Source organism: Scyliorhinus torazame, chromosome 17, assembly GCF_047496885.1.
Source record: "Scyliorhinus torazame isolate Kashiwa2021f chromosome 17, sScyTor2.1, whole genome shotgun sequence".
In the NCBI taxonomy this organism is placed as follows: Eukaryota; Metazoa; Chordata; class Chondrichthyes; order Carcharhiniformes; family Scyliorhinidae; genus Scyliorhinus; species Scyliorhinus torazame.
Genome location: NC_092723.1, coordinates 27,073,750 through 27,093,274, shown reverse-complemented (window position 1 = coordinate 27,093,274; position 19,525 = coordinate 27,073,750). Strand labels below are relative to the sequence as shown.

The following is a 19,525-nucleotide window of genomic DNA, read 5'->3' as shown; positions in this document are numbered from 1 at the left end:
TTTCAAAGCACTGAGGTGACCCACCTGGGGCAACGTGTAAATGCACCCCCTGGAAAACAAGGTGAAGGCGATAAAGGAGGCACCTTCCCTACAAACACAACTGAACTCAAATTGTTTTTGAGAATGCTAAACAACTATGGATTTACCAAACTTATCGATGATACTGGCTCTCTTGTATATTCTGCTAAAGAAACACCTTTGGTGGTCTTGGAAGGCTCCCCAGGAGGGAGCAATTCAAAAGAGTAAAGCAATTGCTGCATTTGTCAAACCTGTTAGAACACTTCGGCCCATCTAAAGAACTGATATTGGCTAGCGATGCCTCCCCATATGATGTTGGTGCCCTGTTGTCCCATGAGATAAACGATGGCTTTGAAAGGCCCATAGGGTTTGTGGTAAGAACACTGAGAGGCCGAAAAAGGCTACTCGCAAATCAACAAGACTATCAATAGTCATTGGTGTCAAAGAATTCCACCTGTAGACACTTTACTATTGTATCTGACCACAAACCGCTGTAGGGTCTCTTCAAAGGCGACAAGGCTGTCCCAATGATTGCCTCGGCAAGAATTTGACGATGGGCGTTAGTTCTGTTCACCTATGAATATACTGGAACACAGAGTGAATGTGGATGCTCTTAGCCGCTTACCCTTGCAAGAATGTATCACCTATACTCCAGTACTACAAGAAATCACCATGGCATTAAATATTTTAGACACATTGCCTGGCAATCAGGAACTGGAACATTCGAAATCCACTTCTGACCAAGTGACAGACAAAATACTGATAGGATGGATAAATGAGGCAGTTTCTGAGGAAATGAAACCGTTCTTTGTCCGCAAGAATGAATTGAGTTTTCAGGATAGCTTCATACTCTGGGGAGCAAGTCTAGTCGTTCCTGTACCAGGCAGGGAGCTGCTCCTAATTGCATTACACAGCACTCATCCTGACATCTCTAAGATGACGGTGCTTGCCAGGAGTTGCATGTGGTGGCCACGGCAGGGATTTTGATATCAGACTCCCTAGGTCCGGGGTGTCCCGGCAGACACGGTTTTACTGTTCAGTGGCGAACTGTCCCCACTACAGCAAAGCAGTTTGTTTTCACTTTTAAAACTCCTTTGTTTTAAAACAAACACTGCAGTGAAATGCACTGCCTGGGAGAGTGTAGAGGCGGGATGCCTCACATCATTTAAAAAGTACTGTTGCTCGTTTTAGCCTTAGTTTAATTGCTCTTGTTCTATCACCTTTGCTCTTGAGTCGCCAGGTATATGTCTGATACCGCCAATTGATTCAAGTCCGAGTAATAATCAATAATCCAACACACCGCTTAGTAAGAGTTAAATCAACGCACATTTATTATATACAGTAATCAATACTTATACATTAATTCTACTTCTAAGCTACTTCCTACAACTAACAGGCCAATACTTAACTTTGGAAATGGCCCACCAGGTCAGGGAAACGAATGGCCTTTTGTATGGGTTCTGAGCCTGCGGGATTCAAAGCTGGTACAGGTCAATAGTCAGGGGTGCCTATCTCGTAGCGAGCATTGGAGTAAGACTTACTGTTTCTTGCGGCTGTTGTAGAGGGTCAGCAGAAGGGTCTCGAAGGGTGCGGAGAGGAGAAGAAGGGTTGATTTGAACTTGGCCCCTATTCTTATAGTCCCTAGGGGCTTCCCGCCTCTCGGGGCGGACCTTGTACCTGGTTCCAAGTGATTGGACTTGATCCCAATCACTTGGTTCGATATTCTCCAATGCTGGAGCAATTCCTTGATCGATGGGCGGTTTCGAGGTGGTCATTCACCTCTCTTTGTGTAAGCTCCTGCTGGCGCCAAAAGGTCTGGGTTGGCTTTGTGTGTCTAATTTGTAGCATATTGTTCCCCGGGATTGCTAATTTATATGCAGATGGCTGGTGTGTTGTTATGTTGATGGCTGCAGGTATCGATTCTGTCTGGCCTCCCCAGAGGCGAATACACTGTTTGAGTCCTGTTGGCTGATTTTCCCATCAGCCTCTTCCGTTCGCCATTTTAAATCGGGGTTTGGCCATTCTAATCGGGAGTTAGCCATTTTAGATGGCTACAGTACCTGGATGAGTACTTTGCACACCATAATATTCAAGACTATGGGCCAAGTGCTGGCAAGTGGATTAGGTGGGTGAAGTGTTGGGTACTCTGACACACAGATGAACCAACACGGTTGCGTATGGTACAACTCAGTTTTATTTCATTGAACTATAAACATAGTAAACTCTGGTATTCAGCACATGGTGAACCTCTGAGTGGCTGGCAATGAGGTCTGTCCCCTGAGTTCTCTCCTGCTCGAGTGCCCAGGAAGTGTTGTGTTTCCTGCTTTGTACTGTGTATGCTCTTGTCCGTGATTGGCTGTCGTGTTGTGTGTGTTGAGTGGTCCGTTGATCTGTCCATCATTATGTGTGTGTGTATGTGCTGTGATGTTCACATGAATATCATGACATCCCCCTTTTTTACAGGATTATGTGCCTACGTGGTTATAAATAGAGATGTGTACTGAGTGTAGCTAAGTGTGTGTGTATGCAATATTTACAGCATGTACATGGGGTTTAACTATATACAAGGGGCGATGTCGGGTGTGACATAACAACGAGGTTGTACCATGATCAAAGAACGGGGAAACGTTGAACGATAAAGCAAATTCCTGGAACGATAAGAACATAAACATATTAACAAAGTGGTTGCATGAGTTCAATGTATAAACAGTCTCATAAGTCCAGTCTAGTAGGTGGGCGATGAATTCGGGTTGACCGCCTCAAGGATGGGTCTGGAACCACCGGCTGAGGAACGGGCCTGGCCACGGGCGACGATGGAAGGGGCATGGAAGCAGGCAGCTCCACGAAGTTGAAATCAGGAACAACAGGAGGGCACGGTGTTGGTGTAAGGTCTTGTAGCGAGCGTGGAAGCAGGCGAAGAGCCCAGCGATTGCGACGACGAACGGATCCATCAGGCATGCAAACCAGGAACGAGCGGGGAGCCACGCATCGGGGAACTTCGGCAGGTGCCGACCAGCCACCTTCTGGTAGGTGGATGCGGACTTTGTCTCCATGGGCCAGGGTGGGAAGATCAGTTGCCCGTGTATCATATGACCTCTTCTGGTGACTGCGCTGCAGTTGCATCCTGTGCAGTACCGAAGCATGGTCGATCGTGGGCGCCAGGATGGAAGGTACAGTAGTCCTGAGGACGCGACCCATCAGCAGCTGGGCTGGTGAGAGACCAGTGGCTAGTGGGGCCGAGCGATAGGCCAGCAGGGCGAGGCAGAAATCCGATCCAGCAGCAGCAGCCTTACAGAGGAGCCGCTTGACAATGTGAACGCCCATTGTCCGACATGACTGTCATCGGAATGCCTTGGCGAGCGAAGGTGTCTTTGCAGGCCCTTATGACAGCGGACGACGTCAAATCGTGGAGGCGTATGACCTCTGGGTAATTGGAGAAGTAGTCAACGACGATGACATAGTCCCTGCCGAGCGTGTGAGAGGTCCACACCACCTTCGCCCATGGGGACGTCACCAGCTCATGGGCAGAAGCGTTTCAGGAGGTTGCGCCGGCTGAAACCTTTGGCAGGTTGGGCAGTTGAGCACCACATTGGCAATATCGTCACTGATGCCCGGCCAGTATACCGCCTGTCGGGCCCTCCTTCTGCACTTCTCGACCCCCAGGTGGCCTTCGTTTAGTTGGTCGAGAACCAGCTTGTGCATGCTGTGCGGAATCACAATCCGGTCCAGCTTCAGAAGGACACCATCAATGACGGCCAAGCCGTCTCGGACATTGTAGAACTGCGGGCACTGCCCTTTGTGCCACCCTCCTGTCATGTGGCGCATCACACGTTGTAGAAGGGGGTCGGCCGCAGTCTCTCTGCGAACGCGGGCCAGACTGGAGTCGTCAGCTGGCAGATTTGCCGATGTGAAGGCCACCTGCGCCTCGACCTGACATACGAACCCCTCCGAGTCTGGCGGCTTGCTCACTCTCTCGATAGGGCATCCGCAATGATAAGGTCCTACCCTGGGGTGTAGACCAGTTGGACGTCATACCTCCTGAGTTTAAGTAGGATGCGCTGGAGGCGAGGGGTCATCTCGTTCAGGTCCTTGTTTATGATGCTGACCAGGGGGCGGTGGTCAGTTTCAACAGTGAACCGGGGAAGACCATACACATAATCATGGAACTTGTCCAAACCGGTTAGCAAGCCCAGGCACTCCTTTTCGATCTGCGCGTAGCGCTGCTCTGTGGGGGCATGGCCCGCGAGGCATAGGCGACCGGGGCCCATGACGCAGTGTCATCCCGCTGCAGGAGCACCGCCCCAATGTCGGGCTGGCATCAGTCGAGATTTTGGTAGCATGAGATGTGTCAAAAAACGCCAGTACCGGTGCAGTGGTGAGCTTCAGTTTGAGCTCCTCCCATTCCTGCTGGTGTGTGTGCTGCTACTGGAACTCCGTGGACTTTTTGACAAGGTGGCGCAGAGCTGTCGTGTGGGAGACAAGGTTGGGAATGAACTTCCCCAGGAAGTTGACCATGCCTAGGAAGCGTAGTACTGCTTTCTTGTCTGCCGGCTGCGGCATGGCTGTGATGTCTGCATCCGGACAGACCCCTGACCGGGAAATGTGGTCCCCCAGGAACTTCAGCTCGGTTTGGCCGATAGAACACTTGGCTCTGTTGAGGCGCAGGCCGTTTTCACGTATGCGTGCAAAGACGCGTTGGAGACAATAGATGTGCTCCTGTGGTGTGGTGGACCAGATGACGACGTCGTCCACGTAGACGGCACCCCTTTGATGCCAACCATCATCTGCTCCATGATCCTATGAAAGACCTCGGATGCCAAGACGATGCCAAATGGCATTCGGTTGTAGCAGAACCTGCCGAAAGGGGTGTTGAAAGTGCACAGCTTTCGGCTGGACGGATCTAGTTGGATCTGCCAAAAGCCTTTAGAGGCATCCAGTTTGGTAAATATTTTCGCCTGGGCCATTTCACTCGTGATCTCTTCCCGTTTGTGTATGGGGTAATGTTCCCTCATAATATTGTTATTGAGGTATTTTGGGTCAGTACAGATCCGGAGCTCGCCGGAGGGCTTCTTGACACACACCATGGAGCTGACCCACGGCGTGGGCTCCGTGACCCTGGATAGGACCCCTTGGTCCTGGAGATCCTGCAGCTGCTGCTTGAGGCAGTCTTTGAGTGGCGCAGGGACCCTGCGAGGTGCGTGAATGACCGGGGTGGCGTCTGGTTTGAGCCGAATTCTAGAGGTGTATTGCAGTGTTCCCATGCCCTCGAATGCCTCCTGGTTGTGGGCGAGGAGCGATTGGAGCTGTGCGCTGAACTCTGCATCCGGGAAGTCAGACGTTCCATCTGGAGAGAGTGGACTCGTTGCACGAGGTGGAGAGCCTTGCATGCCTGTGCGCCTAGCAGGGAATCTTTCGATGAGCCGACTATCTCGAATGAGAGTGTGGCCGTGTGTGTTTTGTGTGTCACCTGGAGCTGGCAGGATCCCATAGCCGGGATAACGTTCCCGTTGTAGCCGACCATCCTGCACCGGGACAGCCGAATTGGTGGTCTGACCTTCATGGCGTAGAAGGCTGACCATGCTATGAGGTTGGCGGAGGCGCCAGTGTCCAGGCGGAAAGTTATCGGCGATCGGTTGACCGTCAGGGTGGCACACCATTCATCACCCGGATTGATCGTGTTAACTCGGTTCCCATCAATGACCGCAACACGGAAGGCGTCTCAGTCATCTGTGTCACAGGTCTGGATGTCGTCTGGGCAAGATTCGTAATGGGGAGGCTGAATGGTCCGCACGTCCCTGTGAGGTTGTCGGAATTGTGGAAGATTGACAGGTTGAGCTGCTCGACTGTAAGCAGCGTAATGGCCCACCTTGCCACAGCGTAGGCATTGTCGGGTTCTTGCGGGAGATTGCCACTTTAAATGTGCAGCTCCACAGTTGCCGCACATCGTGACGTCATGACGTTTGTTGCGCCACTGCGCATGCGCAGTTCGATCTTGCAGTCGGGCGCGCCTGCGCATCACGTCCCTCAGTGTTGCCGTAGGTTTTGGCGCGCACAAGCACGGGAGGCCCCAAAAAGCGCGCGAAATGGCCGACGTCGTCAGGGCCGCGGGCCGGGAGGAACCCGATCGCCTGGACCCGTACGGCCTCGTGGGGCACCTGGCTCGCCGATCCGGCCACGTAGAACCCCCGCCGTGTCAATTCGGTCGCCTGAAATTGTGCAAAGCGGCTAGTCGCGTTTTCGTGCAGGACACAGGCTTCGATTGCGGAGGCTAAGGTGAGGCCTTTTATTTTTAAAAGCTGCTGGCGTAAGGTGCCCGAGGCGACCCCAAAAACGAAATGGTCCTGAATCATGGAGTCTGAGGTGGTGTCGTAACCGCAGGACTACACGAGGATGCAGAGATGGGTGAGGAATGACTGAAAGAGCTCATCCTTACCTTGCAGGCGCTGCTGGAAGACATATTTCTCGAAGCTTTCGTTCACCTCGACGTTGAAGTGTTGGTCGAGCTTGAGAAGGACCGTCTCGTATTTGGATTTGTCCTCGCCTTCCGCGAACACCAGGGAGTTGTAGACATGGATGGTGGTGAGGGGGATGGCGATCTTTCTGGTGTCCGAGGCGCTCCCTCTTTCGTTGGCTTCCAGAAAGAGCTGGAAGCCCTGCTTGAATAGCTTCCAATTTACGCTGAGGTTCCCAGCGACTTGCAGTGGCTGCGGTGTGTTGACGGTGTTCATGGCGCAGGATGGCAGATTTGTGGGTAGGTGCCAATTTACTTCTGGTACCATGAAGTGTTGGGTACTCAGACACACAGACGAACCAACACGGTTGCGTATGGTACAAGTTTTATTTCACTGAACTATAAACATAGTAAACTCTGGTATTCAGCACATGGTGAACCTCTGAGTGGCTGGCAATGAAGTCTGTCCCCAGAGTTCTCTCCTGCTCGAGTGCCCAGGAAGTGCTGTGTTCCCTGCTTTGTACTGTGTATGCTCTTGTCCGTGATTGGCTGTCGTGTTGTGTGTGTTGATTGGTCCATTGATCTGTCCATCATTGTGTGTGTGTGTACGTGCTGTGATGTTCACATGAATATCATGACAGTGGGCAGGTCAGGGCCTTTCATGCATTGGTGCAGACTCGATGGGCCGAAGAGTATCTTCTGCACTGTAGTAATCTGTGATTTGTTCAGGGCAAGTCTTTCTTCCATGGGTGACTACGCAGATTCCTGTATATTTTGGACTTCGGGGCTTTAGGCAGCCCATCAGCTTCATAGCCCCAATTCTTCTGCATCTCATAATCGTGGCTCATTTTTCTAAACCTAATGAATGCTTTTGTTTGAAACAAATCGGTGCAGCGATTGCTGCTACCAAACTCTGCTGGTTCTTTTTCTTTACGAGTAATTTCCTTTTACTGACTATTTTCAGTTATCATTTTTTGCTGAACCTACCCCCCTTCTCACTGGCTCTGTGCTAATATGGCTGTGCAGTTCAAACCCAATCTATGGTTCACAGTTGAAAATAAGAAATTCCCTTCCTTTAGTTTCACTTTTCGAGTGGTATTACTGCAAAGGTCCATCGTCCTCGCCGCCAATTCGGTACATTTTAATACTGGTACTGTTGATTAATTTTGAAAGATTAATCAATACACACATGGGCACGGGGTGATTTAACATTGCAGCTTCCGTTTATTCCACTTGAGCAACTAACTCATAACTGGAATTCTGCAATCTCACAATTCACTGGTTTGCAAAAAATGGCAAGGTAAACAGGGTGTACAGTAAATTACACTAACCGTATCCCCTTGCCATTCAATTATATTACCATCATTGAATCCCACATTATCAATATCCTCGGGGTTACCATTGACTACTGGACTAGCCATATAAACACTGTGGCTTCAAGAGCAAGTTGGAAGTTGGGAATTCTATGGTGAGCATCGCACCTCCTCACACCGCAAAGCCTCCACCATCTACAAGGCACAAGTCAGGAGTTTAATTAAATACTCTTCAATTGCCTGGATGAATGCAGCTCCAACAGCACGCAAGAAGCTCAACCTCATCCAGGACATAGCAATCCGCTGGATTGGTACCCCACCCACAAACATTCAATCCCTCCAAGACCGATGCACAGTGGCAGCTCTGTGTACCATCTACACAGATGCACTACAGCAACTCACCAAGACTCATTCAATAGCACCTTCCAAACCTGCGACCACCACTATCTAGAAGGACAAGCGCAGCAGGCACACCATCACCACCTGAAACGTCTAGAAGTCACACACCATCCTGACTTGGAAATATATCGCCATTCCTTTGAAGCCATCTGGGATGGCCACTTTCAGTATACAAAATGGACACTCGCAGAGCCTATAGAGAAAAATGAACAATACAAAACAACAAGCAGGCACAGAGCCTGATGCCTGAATGTATATTTGGAAGGCAGTCAGCAGACGGAACCGAAACTCTGGGTCGATTTACATATTGATGGCCCATCTCCGGGAAACATAGAACGAGTGCTCAGGTAGCCGATACTGTCCCAGACAATCCGGCGCCACTACCCCAACCAGAAGACACAAACAAAGCAAGGCCAATGGCCACCTAGGACACGCCCAGCCATCAAGGCACCCGCCCCTTTATTGGCTCAGATCGATGACAATGATCAAGAAGCAGCCCAATTAATTGGGACGAAGTTTAAGGCCCGCCTAAAAGCGCGCGAAGCCCCTCCAAGTATAAGAAGGAACCCCCGCGAAAGGTTCACTCTCTTGGATTTGGCTCTCAAGCAGAGAGACCTTCCACCTGCACCACCAGAAGCAAGTAAGTTCAAGTTCAACGCTCGCTACCAGACGGACAACCGTAGCTGTAACTCCTGTTACCTCTTCGAACCCAACAGCCTCAGATCCGAACAACGGCCAGTGTTCCTCGGACCTAAGTGGGCACCCGAAGTTAAGTATAGGTGTTAGTGATATAGTTTAGCCTGTAGTGTTATTTATTGTGCATGAGTAAATCATACTGTGTGTAAATAAAGTAGTATTGACTTTGGACTAACTACCGTGCTGCCCCAAAGACTGTCGAAGTGTGAGCCTGAGTGGCCTGGCTGACCAATGACGTAAAAGAGGGCGGACCTCCCTTCTCTGTTTGACGTGAGCGGCCGCCAATGAGCGGCCGGCCCCGCGGGGGGAGCGGCCAATGGGAGTGCGGGAAGGGGGCGGGACGGGGTGGTTGGCCATTTGAATTCTAACCGAGTTTCTGGCCTGAATAGCGTTGCCTTTTCGGATGTGATTATCGATCCCCGCCTCACTCCTCTCAGCTCTTTAAAAATCAGTGGGAATCCTGATCTCTGCAGCAGGATAAAAGCTTCCCCTAAAAAGTCCCGTCAGACGATTGGTCAAGAGCGGCCTTGCTGGGCCCAACCACGACCGGGAAGCGACTTAAAAAAAAAAATTTAAAATCCGAAATTCCGCCAGATTTCCTCAATAAAAATCACGGCCGGTACTACATCCAGGAATTACGACGAGTAACTAATATTTAAGAAACGGCTGGGCCGGGGTCCGCCCGCTCGGCGCGTCGCCGTCATGTCAGCTGACTGATAGCCCGCGCGACCAATCGGAGCGGAGGGTCCGGAGGCCCTGACCAATCGGTCCGGGGCCCCGGGGCGGGGCTTGGTACAAAATGGCGGCGATGAACCGAGAGGGTTTTCGGTGTCAGTGAAAATCTGCGGGAAGTAAACGGGAGGGGAGGCAGACAAAAACAAATCAATTAATATCCGCCAAAGGAGCAAATTAATCGGAAAATCTCCCGAATCGCTGAGGTAAAGTATCGATTAAAAAGCGCCGACTGTTTCGATTCTTTCCCGAAGGCGAAGGGAAATGAAGGAGCGTCAGTGAAGGAGCGGCGGCGAGGAATCCACGCAATCCAACCCGCGTTTTACACAAATATAATAATTTTTTTTTTTTAAAGAGAAACCTCGCTCGTATCTTTTCAGTGCAACCTGGAGTAATTATTGCGGTAGGGAAAGAATATGAAGGAGAAAGACGTGTCGCCCAAAACCGGCGGAAAAAGGGGGGACGATAGGCGAGGTGGCCACCACCAGCAGCCCAGGAAAATTGGGAATAACCACAACAGCATCAACAGGAACACCAAGAACCATGGCAATGCCAAAAGGACGCGCAATGTCAGCGGCAAAAGGACCAACAACCGAGATTACGATGTTTACCCTCCCAACCGGACTGCTAATAACTTGAGTCTTTCTTCTGCTTCCTCAAGGACAAGTAGGGCTGAGAGACAGCCTGGTGAATACAAAACCCTCAAGATCAGCAATTTGGGTTCCCAGTTGAGTGATGGTGCCATTGAGGACGGGCTGTTCCACGAGTTTAAGAAGTTTGGGGATGTTAGTGTGAAAATTTCCAGGGATGGGGATGAAAGAGTGGCTCTGGTGAATTTCAGGCACTCTGAGGATGCCAAGGCTGCCAGGCATGCCAAGGGCAGGCTAGTGCTGCATGATCGCCCTCTGAAGATTGAAACGGTTTATCCTCCTCCGAAAGGAAGAAGCTATTCCCCTGAACTGGATGGGTATTCCGCACCAAGTGTTCAAGGCAACCGTCATAGGCAAAGATCTTTGTCTCCTGCAGGACTTGGTTACAGAGAGCATAGAACTCAGCAGCGCAATTCTTTGGGTCGTCAGTTACCACCGCCACCACCACCACCACCTCCTCCCCAGAGAGATTTGGAAAGAGAGCGGGATTATGCCTTTTATGAAGGCCGGGCACGAGCTGCTTACACGCTCGACAGAACAACATTCAGGGAGGATGAAATCTTGCCAGAAGATGATAAAAGAGCTAATAGGACTTTGTTTATTGGTAACTTGGACCCTTCAGTTTCACAAAATGACCTTTTGCTTGCATTTGAAAGATTTGGTGTCATCTTGGAGGTTGATATCAAACGGCCACCACGTGGGCAAGGAAATTCGTATGGCTTCCTGAAATTTGAAAACTTGGACATGGCCCACCGGGCAAAGATTGCAATGTCAGGAAAAGTGATCGGGCGAAACCCTATCAAGATTGGTTACGGGAAAGCAACTCCCACCACTCGATTGTGGGTTGGGGGATTGGGTGCCTGGGTTCCTGTAGCTGGTCTTGCAAGGGAATTTGATCGCTTTGGGACCATAAGGTCGATTGACTACAGAAAGGGAGATAATTGGGCTTATATTCAATATGAAAGCTTGGATGCTGCACAAGCTGCTTGTACTCAGATGCGTGGCTTTCCCTTGGGTGGACCAGATCGGAGGCTAAGAGTTGATTTTGCAGATACAGAACATCGATATCCTCAACAATTTCTACAAGCCTTGCCTCTGCCTCATTTTGATTTGATTGGAGATGGCCTTCTTCCCCGTGGTGCAGAATGTCTGAGGGGTAGAGAAAGGAATTCTCCTCCAATGCATTACAGAGAAAGGGACCTTTTTCCAGGCAATGACTGGCATGTCCTTTCTGTCCGGGAAAGAAACCGGAATAGCCACGAACCATTTGATCATCTTGATCGTGAAGTCCGTGATAGCTGGTCTCTTGAACGTGGGCGTGACCATATTTTGCAAAATTGGGATCAAAGGAGAAAACGGAGAGGCCCTCCAGACACACGCCCCACTGATTGTTCACCCAGTAATGATCGCGTGAGAAAACGGCGTTGTATTTCGCCAGATCGCAGTCCGGGTAATAACAGCCGTGATGGCGGACGCCACAGTGACTCAGACCGTGATGCGAAGAATGAACGGTATTCACCCAGTAGAGATCACTCTAACAGCACAGAAAACGTTCCTTGTGGTAAACATGAGGTTAAAACCATAAACTTAAATGAAAAGGATAAATGCAAACATAGAACTGCAGAATGTGCAAGTCCCATGAGGAGCAAATCTAAATCTGACTTGGGCAATGCCAAAGCATCTGACAGTTCCCGGGAACATGAACGCAAGTTGAATGTAGCCTGGCACGGTATGCTGGTTCTAAAGAATAGTTCTTTCTCCACGAACATGCACTTCCTTGAGGGTGATCTCAGCATTGCAACCAATTTATTAGTGGATGTCTCAACTGGTGGAAAAATCACACAGTTAAAAATCACTCAGCGCTTACGACTGGATCAGCCTAAATTGGATGAGGTAACAAGACGCATCAAGGCATCAGGCACTAATGGCTATTGTGTCCTGTTGGCCGTACCAGCATTGAACAACGTGGAAAATGCGGAGGGGATGACCTCTTCTGTAGAGCAAGCCACTTCACCACAAAGACCACTGAGGAACTTGGTGTCCTATCTAAAACAAAAGCAGGCTGCTGGTGTCATCAGCCTGCCTGTTGGAGGAAGCAAAGAGAAGGACCACACTGGTGTGCTTCATGCTTTCCCTCCATGTGATTTTTCTCAACAGTATCTGCAAACCTCTGCTCGAGCCCTGGCCAAATCTGAAGAAGACTGTCTAGTTATAATAATTGTACGTGGTACAGCTTAGAATTGAAATTGTTTGTTGTGCTACCGCTGTGTATTGTGATGTGTACGGAATGCAAAACGGGCAAAGTTCACCAAACTGTCAGACGCTTTAATCGAGTTCTGGGAGCCCTACGTTTTTATTTACACAAACACCAACAAAACTAAGCTGGGAGCCTGGCCTCTAGTAAAAGTAGATCTTCTACCAATTGATAGAAAGCATTATTGTTGTCTTATGAAATCTCCCCAACTAGTACCCTGCCTAACACCCAATTCCGTCACAGTAATACTAAATTAGGTATGCAGTTGTTAACGCCTTTCAGCTGGGTGGCCCACCTATTTAATTTCCCTTTCTTTATCCTTGTCTCCACGTCCTCAGTTTTAAAAGATGCTCTTGAAATCACCACTTGTTATGGACCTTTCTTCACCCTGTTTTTCAAAAACTATTCTGTACTACATTTCAATACACAAGCACTGTTACTTGATCATAAACCATGAACTATACAGAGCTTGACTGCTTCCTGCATGGTTTAAGGTAATGCCTACCTGTCGATGCTAGAGGCCAGTCGTTGATTATTTCTTCAAGTGGGATTTACTATCGGAAATTGAGTCCTAAGGTGCTACTCCTTTAATGTTCTTGTTGAAGGGCAAAACAACCGGAAAATCCAGTTGTTTTCTAGATTAGTAAATATAGTAACAGATACAGGAGGACTGACACCTTGAAAGCTGTTTTATATAATGTGCTGTAAAGAGTTGTAGGCAGTTTTGTTTTGCACTTATTATCTTTTAGGCATTAGTCATACTCAAACTAAATTGAAGCAGAGTAAGATAATACTTTGTCTTTGCTGCCTGATGGTTCAGAATACCTTTTTAATCACTTGGATTTGATTTAATGTTTAACATGCCCAAAGAGAGTGGTTTAAGCTTTTAGAACCAGTGATTGGGGCAGTAAAGTCAATTTTTATGCCATGCAAAAAACAAACCGTTTAATTATATATGTCAAGAATCCGGTGTTGAAATGAACTTGTGTGAATGTTTTTAAAAAGTGCCTATGTACTTGTTCTTGGGGCTAACTTGTCAGTTGACAGAAGAAACCAAAGGCCAACATTAATTTGGGAAATATCCTTGGTCATTATCCAGGTTTCCCACCCGGTCCTGCGAAGACTGGGTCAAATTCAGATGCTTGGTCCTCTGTAGCTAGTTTGTTGACATTAGCATGAAATGTGATCACTGGACGAGGTTGCAACAAAGTGACTGGTCAATTGACCCAGCCCAGCAAGTGCCAGCACATTTGGGAAGCAGGGTGGATAGATAATGAACAAAAATAGACTGTTTATCCTGTATAATAGCACAATATCCTTTGCAATGCAAGTGGATACTGGAGCTGGACAGCTGTGTTCGGGCACATATTTTTTCCCGCAGCCAAGCGGTTATCTCCTGTGTGTTTCTAAAATGACCTGGCTAATTTAATTTGGGGCAATATCTTTATTTGGATTAAGTCTTTTGGCGAGAGTGAAAAGCAAACTGGAGCTAGTCCTACAAAGGCAGTATTTACTGGAGTCTGTAAATACTACTGTTTAGCATTTGGGCAAGAGTTTCAAGTAAAATTTACACACAGGATTCAGATTTCTGTTTCTGATACATTCCCCAAATGTACACTTTAACATTGTTGTTTCTCAATGTAACAAATACCTCTAAATGTGTGATCCTAATCATAGAGACAACAGTAAGAACTATTCAATATGGTACAAAATGAAAAGCTACTTGATTTGCAATGATCTTGAACTAATGGGAGATGCTGTTTGAACAAGTACACAGGCATTATATAAATGACATAAAAAATATTACAGTGGGAAGAAAATATGCAAGTGCACACTGACTGTTTTTCTGAAATACAAATCAAAATCAAAAAAGCCTTAACTCTCAGCTGGTCAGTCACCGTTTTGTCCTGCCACAGATGCTGACTGACTTGCTGTGTGTTGTGAGCTTTTTGTTTTGCTTATTTATTGGATGAAAGTACTTTTCCCACCTCCTCTTCCAAATTGTATCTGGGACATGGGGCACTGGTGATCAGTACTAGCTTTCAAAGGTCATGTATTTTTTTAAACAGTTATGTAGTGGTCTGTAATTTTTTTTTTTTTTTGTTGGCAGAGTTTGCAGTGCCCAAGGTCACTGAGCTGAACACTCAACTGTTTCACAGTACAAAAGATAAAACTGGCCTGCTTGCCAGTAATATGAATGCCCATTTTAGGGCAGCCTGCGGTGATTTAACTCCTTAGCCAAGACACCAGTTGGAATATGACAATTGGCTTTTGTGCCCCAGCTCTAAGGAGATTAAAAATTAGCAACCTTTTTGGGTTTAAAAAAAAAAATCACTTCTCATCATGTGGGTGTCACCACAAGGCTGGAATTTATTGCCTATCCCTTGTTGAGAAGGTGGAAGTAGTGGGCCATAACATGAACTGTTGCTATCTATGCTGTGAAGATAATCACAAATTGCTGTGTGGCTATCTTGTAGGAAGATGGCTGGGCAAAATGGGAAAACTAAATCACTGGGATGAGGAAGGAGGGCATGGGGGCTTAGAAGGGTTTCTGATGGTGTCATGCAAACTATATGTGAGCATTTAAGGAGAGGGAAGAAAGGGGCAGGATGCTCCAAAGTAAAACCCAAAATTCCTTGATGTATACACACATGCTTGTGGAAAGGCTTCCATATTGGAATGCAACACTGTTGGCATTAGGATGTGCTGATCTATCGACTCGTTTTGCCTGCATTCCACTATAACTATCCCTCGCTAATGCCAGTGTCAAGTAAATGAATTCAAACAAATACAGGTGTTAATATCGCAGGAACACATTTTGCCACAAGGGGTGGTGGGGATAACCAGTTTATTTTCCTGAAATTGGATGTGTGCTTTGTACAAACTTGTACATATGCATGATAAAACCAGAATAAGTACTTTCATTTTGTGGGATTTGGGGCCAGATAAAGACTCTCAAAACAAAGGAAGGTGATTGTAACGGACCGTATTAGTCCAATTCAATTGGCATGGGGATTTTCAAAACACTTTTTGTAAAGGATGGAAATCCAATTAAAGCAAGTCCGTGTGCACTGTTGTTCTGAACAATTTTAAGTTGTGAAATGCAAGTTTTAAAAAAAAAATAGCACCAATATTTTTGGTTAATCACAATTTTGTTTTTGACAACTGGGGTGGAGTGTAAAATGTACGAAGCAGCAATCTGTTGTACGAAGCATCAATCTGTAGCACATGTCTGAATAGTTGGCATGTTGTCCCAAGAACTAGGTTTACTAAAGCTGCAGTTATTTTATCATTTAGATTATCTTCAATATTCTGAGAGTGTAGGTGCAAATGAGTTTTTGGGTGTTGGCTTTCTCATTCCCGTAGCACTAAAGCTTGCTCAAACCATAGAGCTTCTGTTTTCAGTAGAAGAATTCTGTGACTTCCCTTAGAAATGAAAGGAAGATCTCTTAGGAGCACTTACACAAATAAAAAATCAGGATCCAATTATAGGTTTAGTTTTAAGTTTTTAGGTAGTTGCCTTACTCCATTTGCCTAGTTTAATCTAGAACCGCTCCCCTCTACCCACCAGTCTGTGGCTCTGAAGGCCGGCAGGCAGTCCATCACCAGGAATTGGCCAGTGTCACCAGTTGAATGAGAGGTGCGAGAATGGTCATTGGATCAATATTTTTGTCTTTTTTTTTGTGTGCTTTTCTTTCCCCCTCTCCTGCTGAGATTGGGAATGTTGTATGCAGTTCTACATGGTACCACTGCACGGTCGAACATCTCATTATTGTTGACTCTAGGATCTTGGGAGAGTGGTGTTGAAACACAGCCATGTGTCCTGTAAGAGACACTCTTCCACTTTTATTTTCTAGGCAGTGTGTTGCTGCCCTCTTGACTTGGATGGAGTTCCAGCGGTTTATACATTTTTGTTGAATTACTCTTAGATCAATTACTCCATAGGCTCACATCACAACAGGACAAGTCCTAGACACCATTATTACTCTAAAATGCTTCTAATGTCCTGTGTTCTGTATTGTTCTCCCCATTTCTGGCAGCCAAGGCACACACTTATTTTAGCGCAGGTATCCACATCCCAAAAAAAGAAATGGTCTTAAATATTTCAAACTGTCAGTGGTCCAGAGTTTTAGAAATCCATTGTAAATGAGGATTAAGAAGAGCTGCAAAGAATCTTAATCGTTAAGCAAGTCTTCTGACTTGCATCAGATAGTCTTGATTAGGGACTATTTAACATAGGATTTTTATCTTGAAGAAAAATATCAGCTTTTACAATGACAACTCTACATCAAAAATTTGTTTTAGAAATCTAGGGTCTTGGTGCCTTAGTAAGAAGCAGTTGTTCAGTAGCATGCCAACTGAATTTCCTTAGAACTATTTTTTTTTGAGGCTATGTGTAAAATTACTGTATTATTGTTAGTTATATAGAAGAAACTGGTGTTGCATGTATTTTTTGTCTAATTTGATATTTCTTTCCTGCAAAAACCAAGTGACAGAATATTTGAATGGCAAAGCTGGCAAAGCTGAGGAGGAGACTTCCTGCTGGAATTTAGTCCGAGCCGAAGACAATGTTTGTGTGAAGTAGAATGGCCTGTTGCAGGGGGAAAAGATTTCTGTTATTTTGTTTTAAAGAGCTGGAATGGCAGCTTGAAAAAAATATATATAAAAAGTTCCTGTATCTTCTAATGTGAAACCAGGTCCTGTGTTTTGAGGGGAAAGATGATCTGCTGCTGTGTGCTGTATAGCTGATTTCTGGGGGAGAAAGGAAAAGCTATTCGGGCTCAACCAGCTGAATATGGGCTTTCACAGACACACGTGCGTTGAGCTGATTATGTTGTCAACCAAAATCAATAAAATGTGTTTTCTTTTGAGGAAAAAAAACTGCGTTGGAGTAAGTTTGATGAATGAAGCAAAAAAACATGACCCCCTTGTGTACACTTGAGGCTTTTTGTTTCGGAAGGCCCCGATATTTGAGGAGGAAACGTCAGCGTCACCGTTAACTTAACAGTGGCCTGCAAGAAACGAAATGGGGGGGAGCATTCCCCACTTTGAAATGTTGAGAATTGACCGCTGGCTGATCATCTTGATGCTGTTCTAATCGAAGATCCAGAATTGCTTGAAAGAGTTTATAAAAAAAAAAGTTTTGATTTATTTTTGACCCGACAAATCTGAAGTGTTTGAAGAATGTGAATCCTTCAAAATAAGTCTCGATCTTGCTACCCATGACCAAACCAAAAAATCGAGGCATTCCGTGCTTCCCCAAAGTAAAAATATTCAGCTTTTCCTCGAACGTTGCCTAGAATTGTAAAGGCAATGCCCCCATATCCTGGAGCTTTTAAAGCGTGCCATTTGAGTGCTTAATTTCGAGAGGAAGAAAAGGTACTATACACCTGATATGTCGTCAGGGCTAGCAGTTGGTTTAAATACACTTTCTTTACTATGTTACTGGTGCCTTTTTTGATGGATCCGTTGTGGCTTGTAACAGTTTCACACCCCATGGATGTGCATGTCTTAGGTACCCAAACTTATTTATACCTGTATTGCCTCTCAACTCATCAGTGAGCTTTCGACTCCAGTGTTTTGACCTAGGAGACCTTTTATATATTTTAAAACCGAATAGAATTGCCCAGTAGCTAGCTGATAAGCTTGCACTGTTAACTAACAGAAGACGTCTGGTCTGAGTTTCCCTCGCAGCTGCTATGTTAAACACTTTGTAAAGGATGGGGGAGAAAGCACTCCTGCTCTACAGCGTTTGCAAGACAACTTTTTATCACCATTGGATGCTATGGATTTGCGGTCTACAAAGGTGTTTACACTGATCAATATTAATGTGTTTGCACCAAGGTAAGGTTTTTAAAGTAGGATTAAAATATTCAACAGTAATCTTGTTGAGTTGGGATGTTAATGTTTTGTCTTAAATTGCCTCGGCACAAACTGTCTCTGGAAAGATGTGGACAAGAAACGTTTAGTAGTTTTTGTGTTTTGCAGACACTGCTAGCTCTCCTGGTGATGTCAATCAGGGTTTTTTTTTAAGTAATGTATAATTTTTTAAATTGCATGTCTATGGTTTGATGTCCAACATAGTCAATATATCTTATTGAATATGGTGTTTTCTGGCTGAGGCCATTTCGAGATGTGTTGCAGTTGCATCTTGTGTGTAAAGTTAAGGAACACTGGTGGAGTTGGGAAAGAGGCATGGGATTTTGGAAATTGACCGACTAAAACCATTCACTTTCAACCTCCCATTGCTCAGAATATTCAATCCTGTCGCCATTTCAACCTCTTTGGACTTGCTTTCACCATTTTGTTTGTAACACATCCTATAATAGGTGATCATATTCTCTCATTACTTGGTTCCGGTTTTGTAAATGTTAACAATCTCCAGACCATGAGTAGCCAATATTTTTCATCTTGATAGCCAAAAGCCCAACCTTTTATAAAATATAAAAGGAAATATACCGTAAATAGAACATTTTAAGTGAGGATCTAATCAAAAATAATAATCTCTTTCTTATCAGATGATGATCAGTCTTCTGTTGTGTGTTTTCAACATGTTGGCATTTGTACTTCTAAAAAACTAAATGCATTTGAAAACCTGACATCTCTCCATTCTGAAACGATACTTTGGGCTTATTGCTGTTAATTCGTTTCCTGATGTTTAGGGATGATCATCTTATCAAGTTTTGTAAAGGTGTTAAATGCTCGCATCATCCATTTCCAATGACGGTGCTTCTATTCAGGTTTTGAGAGCACTGTACAGAGGCTTTTGGAATGGTTCTTGCATTATCTTAAATTGTAATGGAAACTTTGCATTGGCTAGATTATCAGATTCTCTAGATAATCTGTCACATTGTCCATCACATTGTGTTTTATAAATTGTGGCCCAGTCTGTTAGCACCCCTAGTATTCCCTCGCCCCCATCTCCTTCCAATCCCAGCACTTTGCTACCCAACCCCACCTGCTGTCCAGACGATTTGGTCCTATTTCTAATTTTCATCAGTTTGTCATCTTG

At 46.1% G+C, this 19,525-nt stretch overlaps 1 protein-coding gene across 1 annotated transcript; it reads left to right on the top strand.

The window, feature by feature from the left end:
• Positions 1 to 9,267: 9,267 nt before the first annotated feature.
• LOC140393796 (RNA-binding protein 15-like) lies at positions 9,268 to 17,394 on the top strand. Its single transcript, XM_072480240.1, has one exon. The coding sequence runs from the start codon at positions 10,026 to 10,028 to the stop codon at positions 12,495 to 12,497; it is 2,472 nt and encodes an 823-aa protein (XP_072336341.1). The 5' UTR covers positions 9,268 to 10,025; the 3' UTR covers positions 12,498 to 17,394.
• The last annotated feature ends 2,131 nt before the right edge of the window (positions 17,395 to 19,525 follow it).

Bases quoted from the DNA above. Each gene is read 5' to 3' on its own strand.
- LOC140393796 (XM_072480240.1), top strand. From the start codon at position 10,026: ATGAAGGAGAAAGACGTGTCGCCCAAAACCGGCGGAAAAAGGGGGGAC.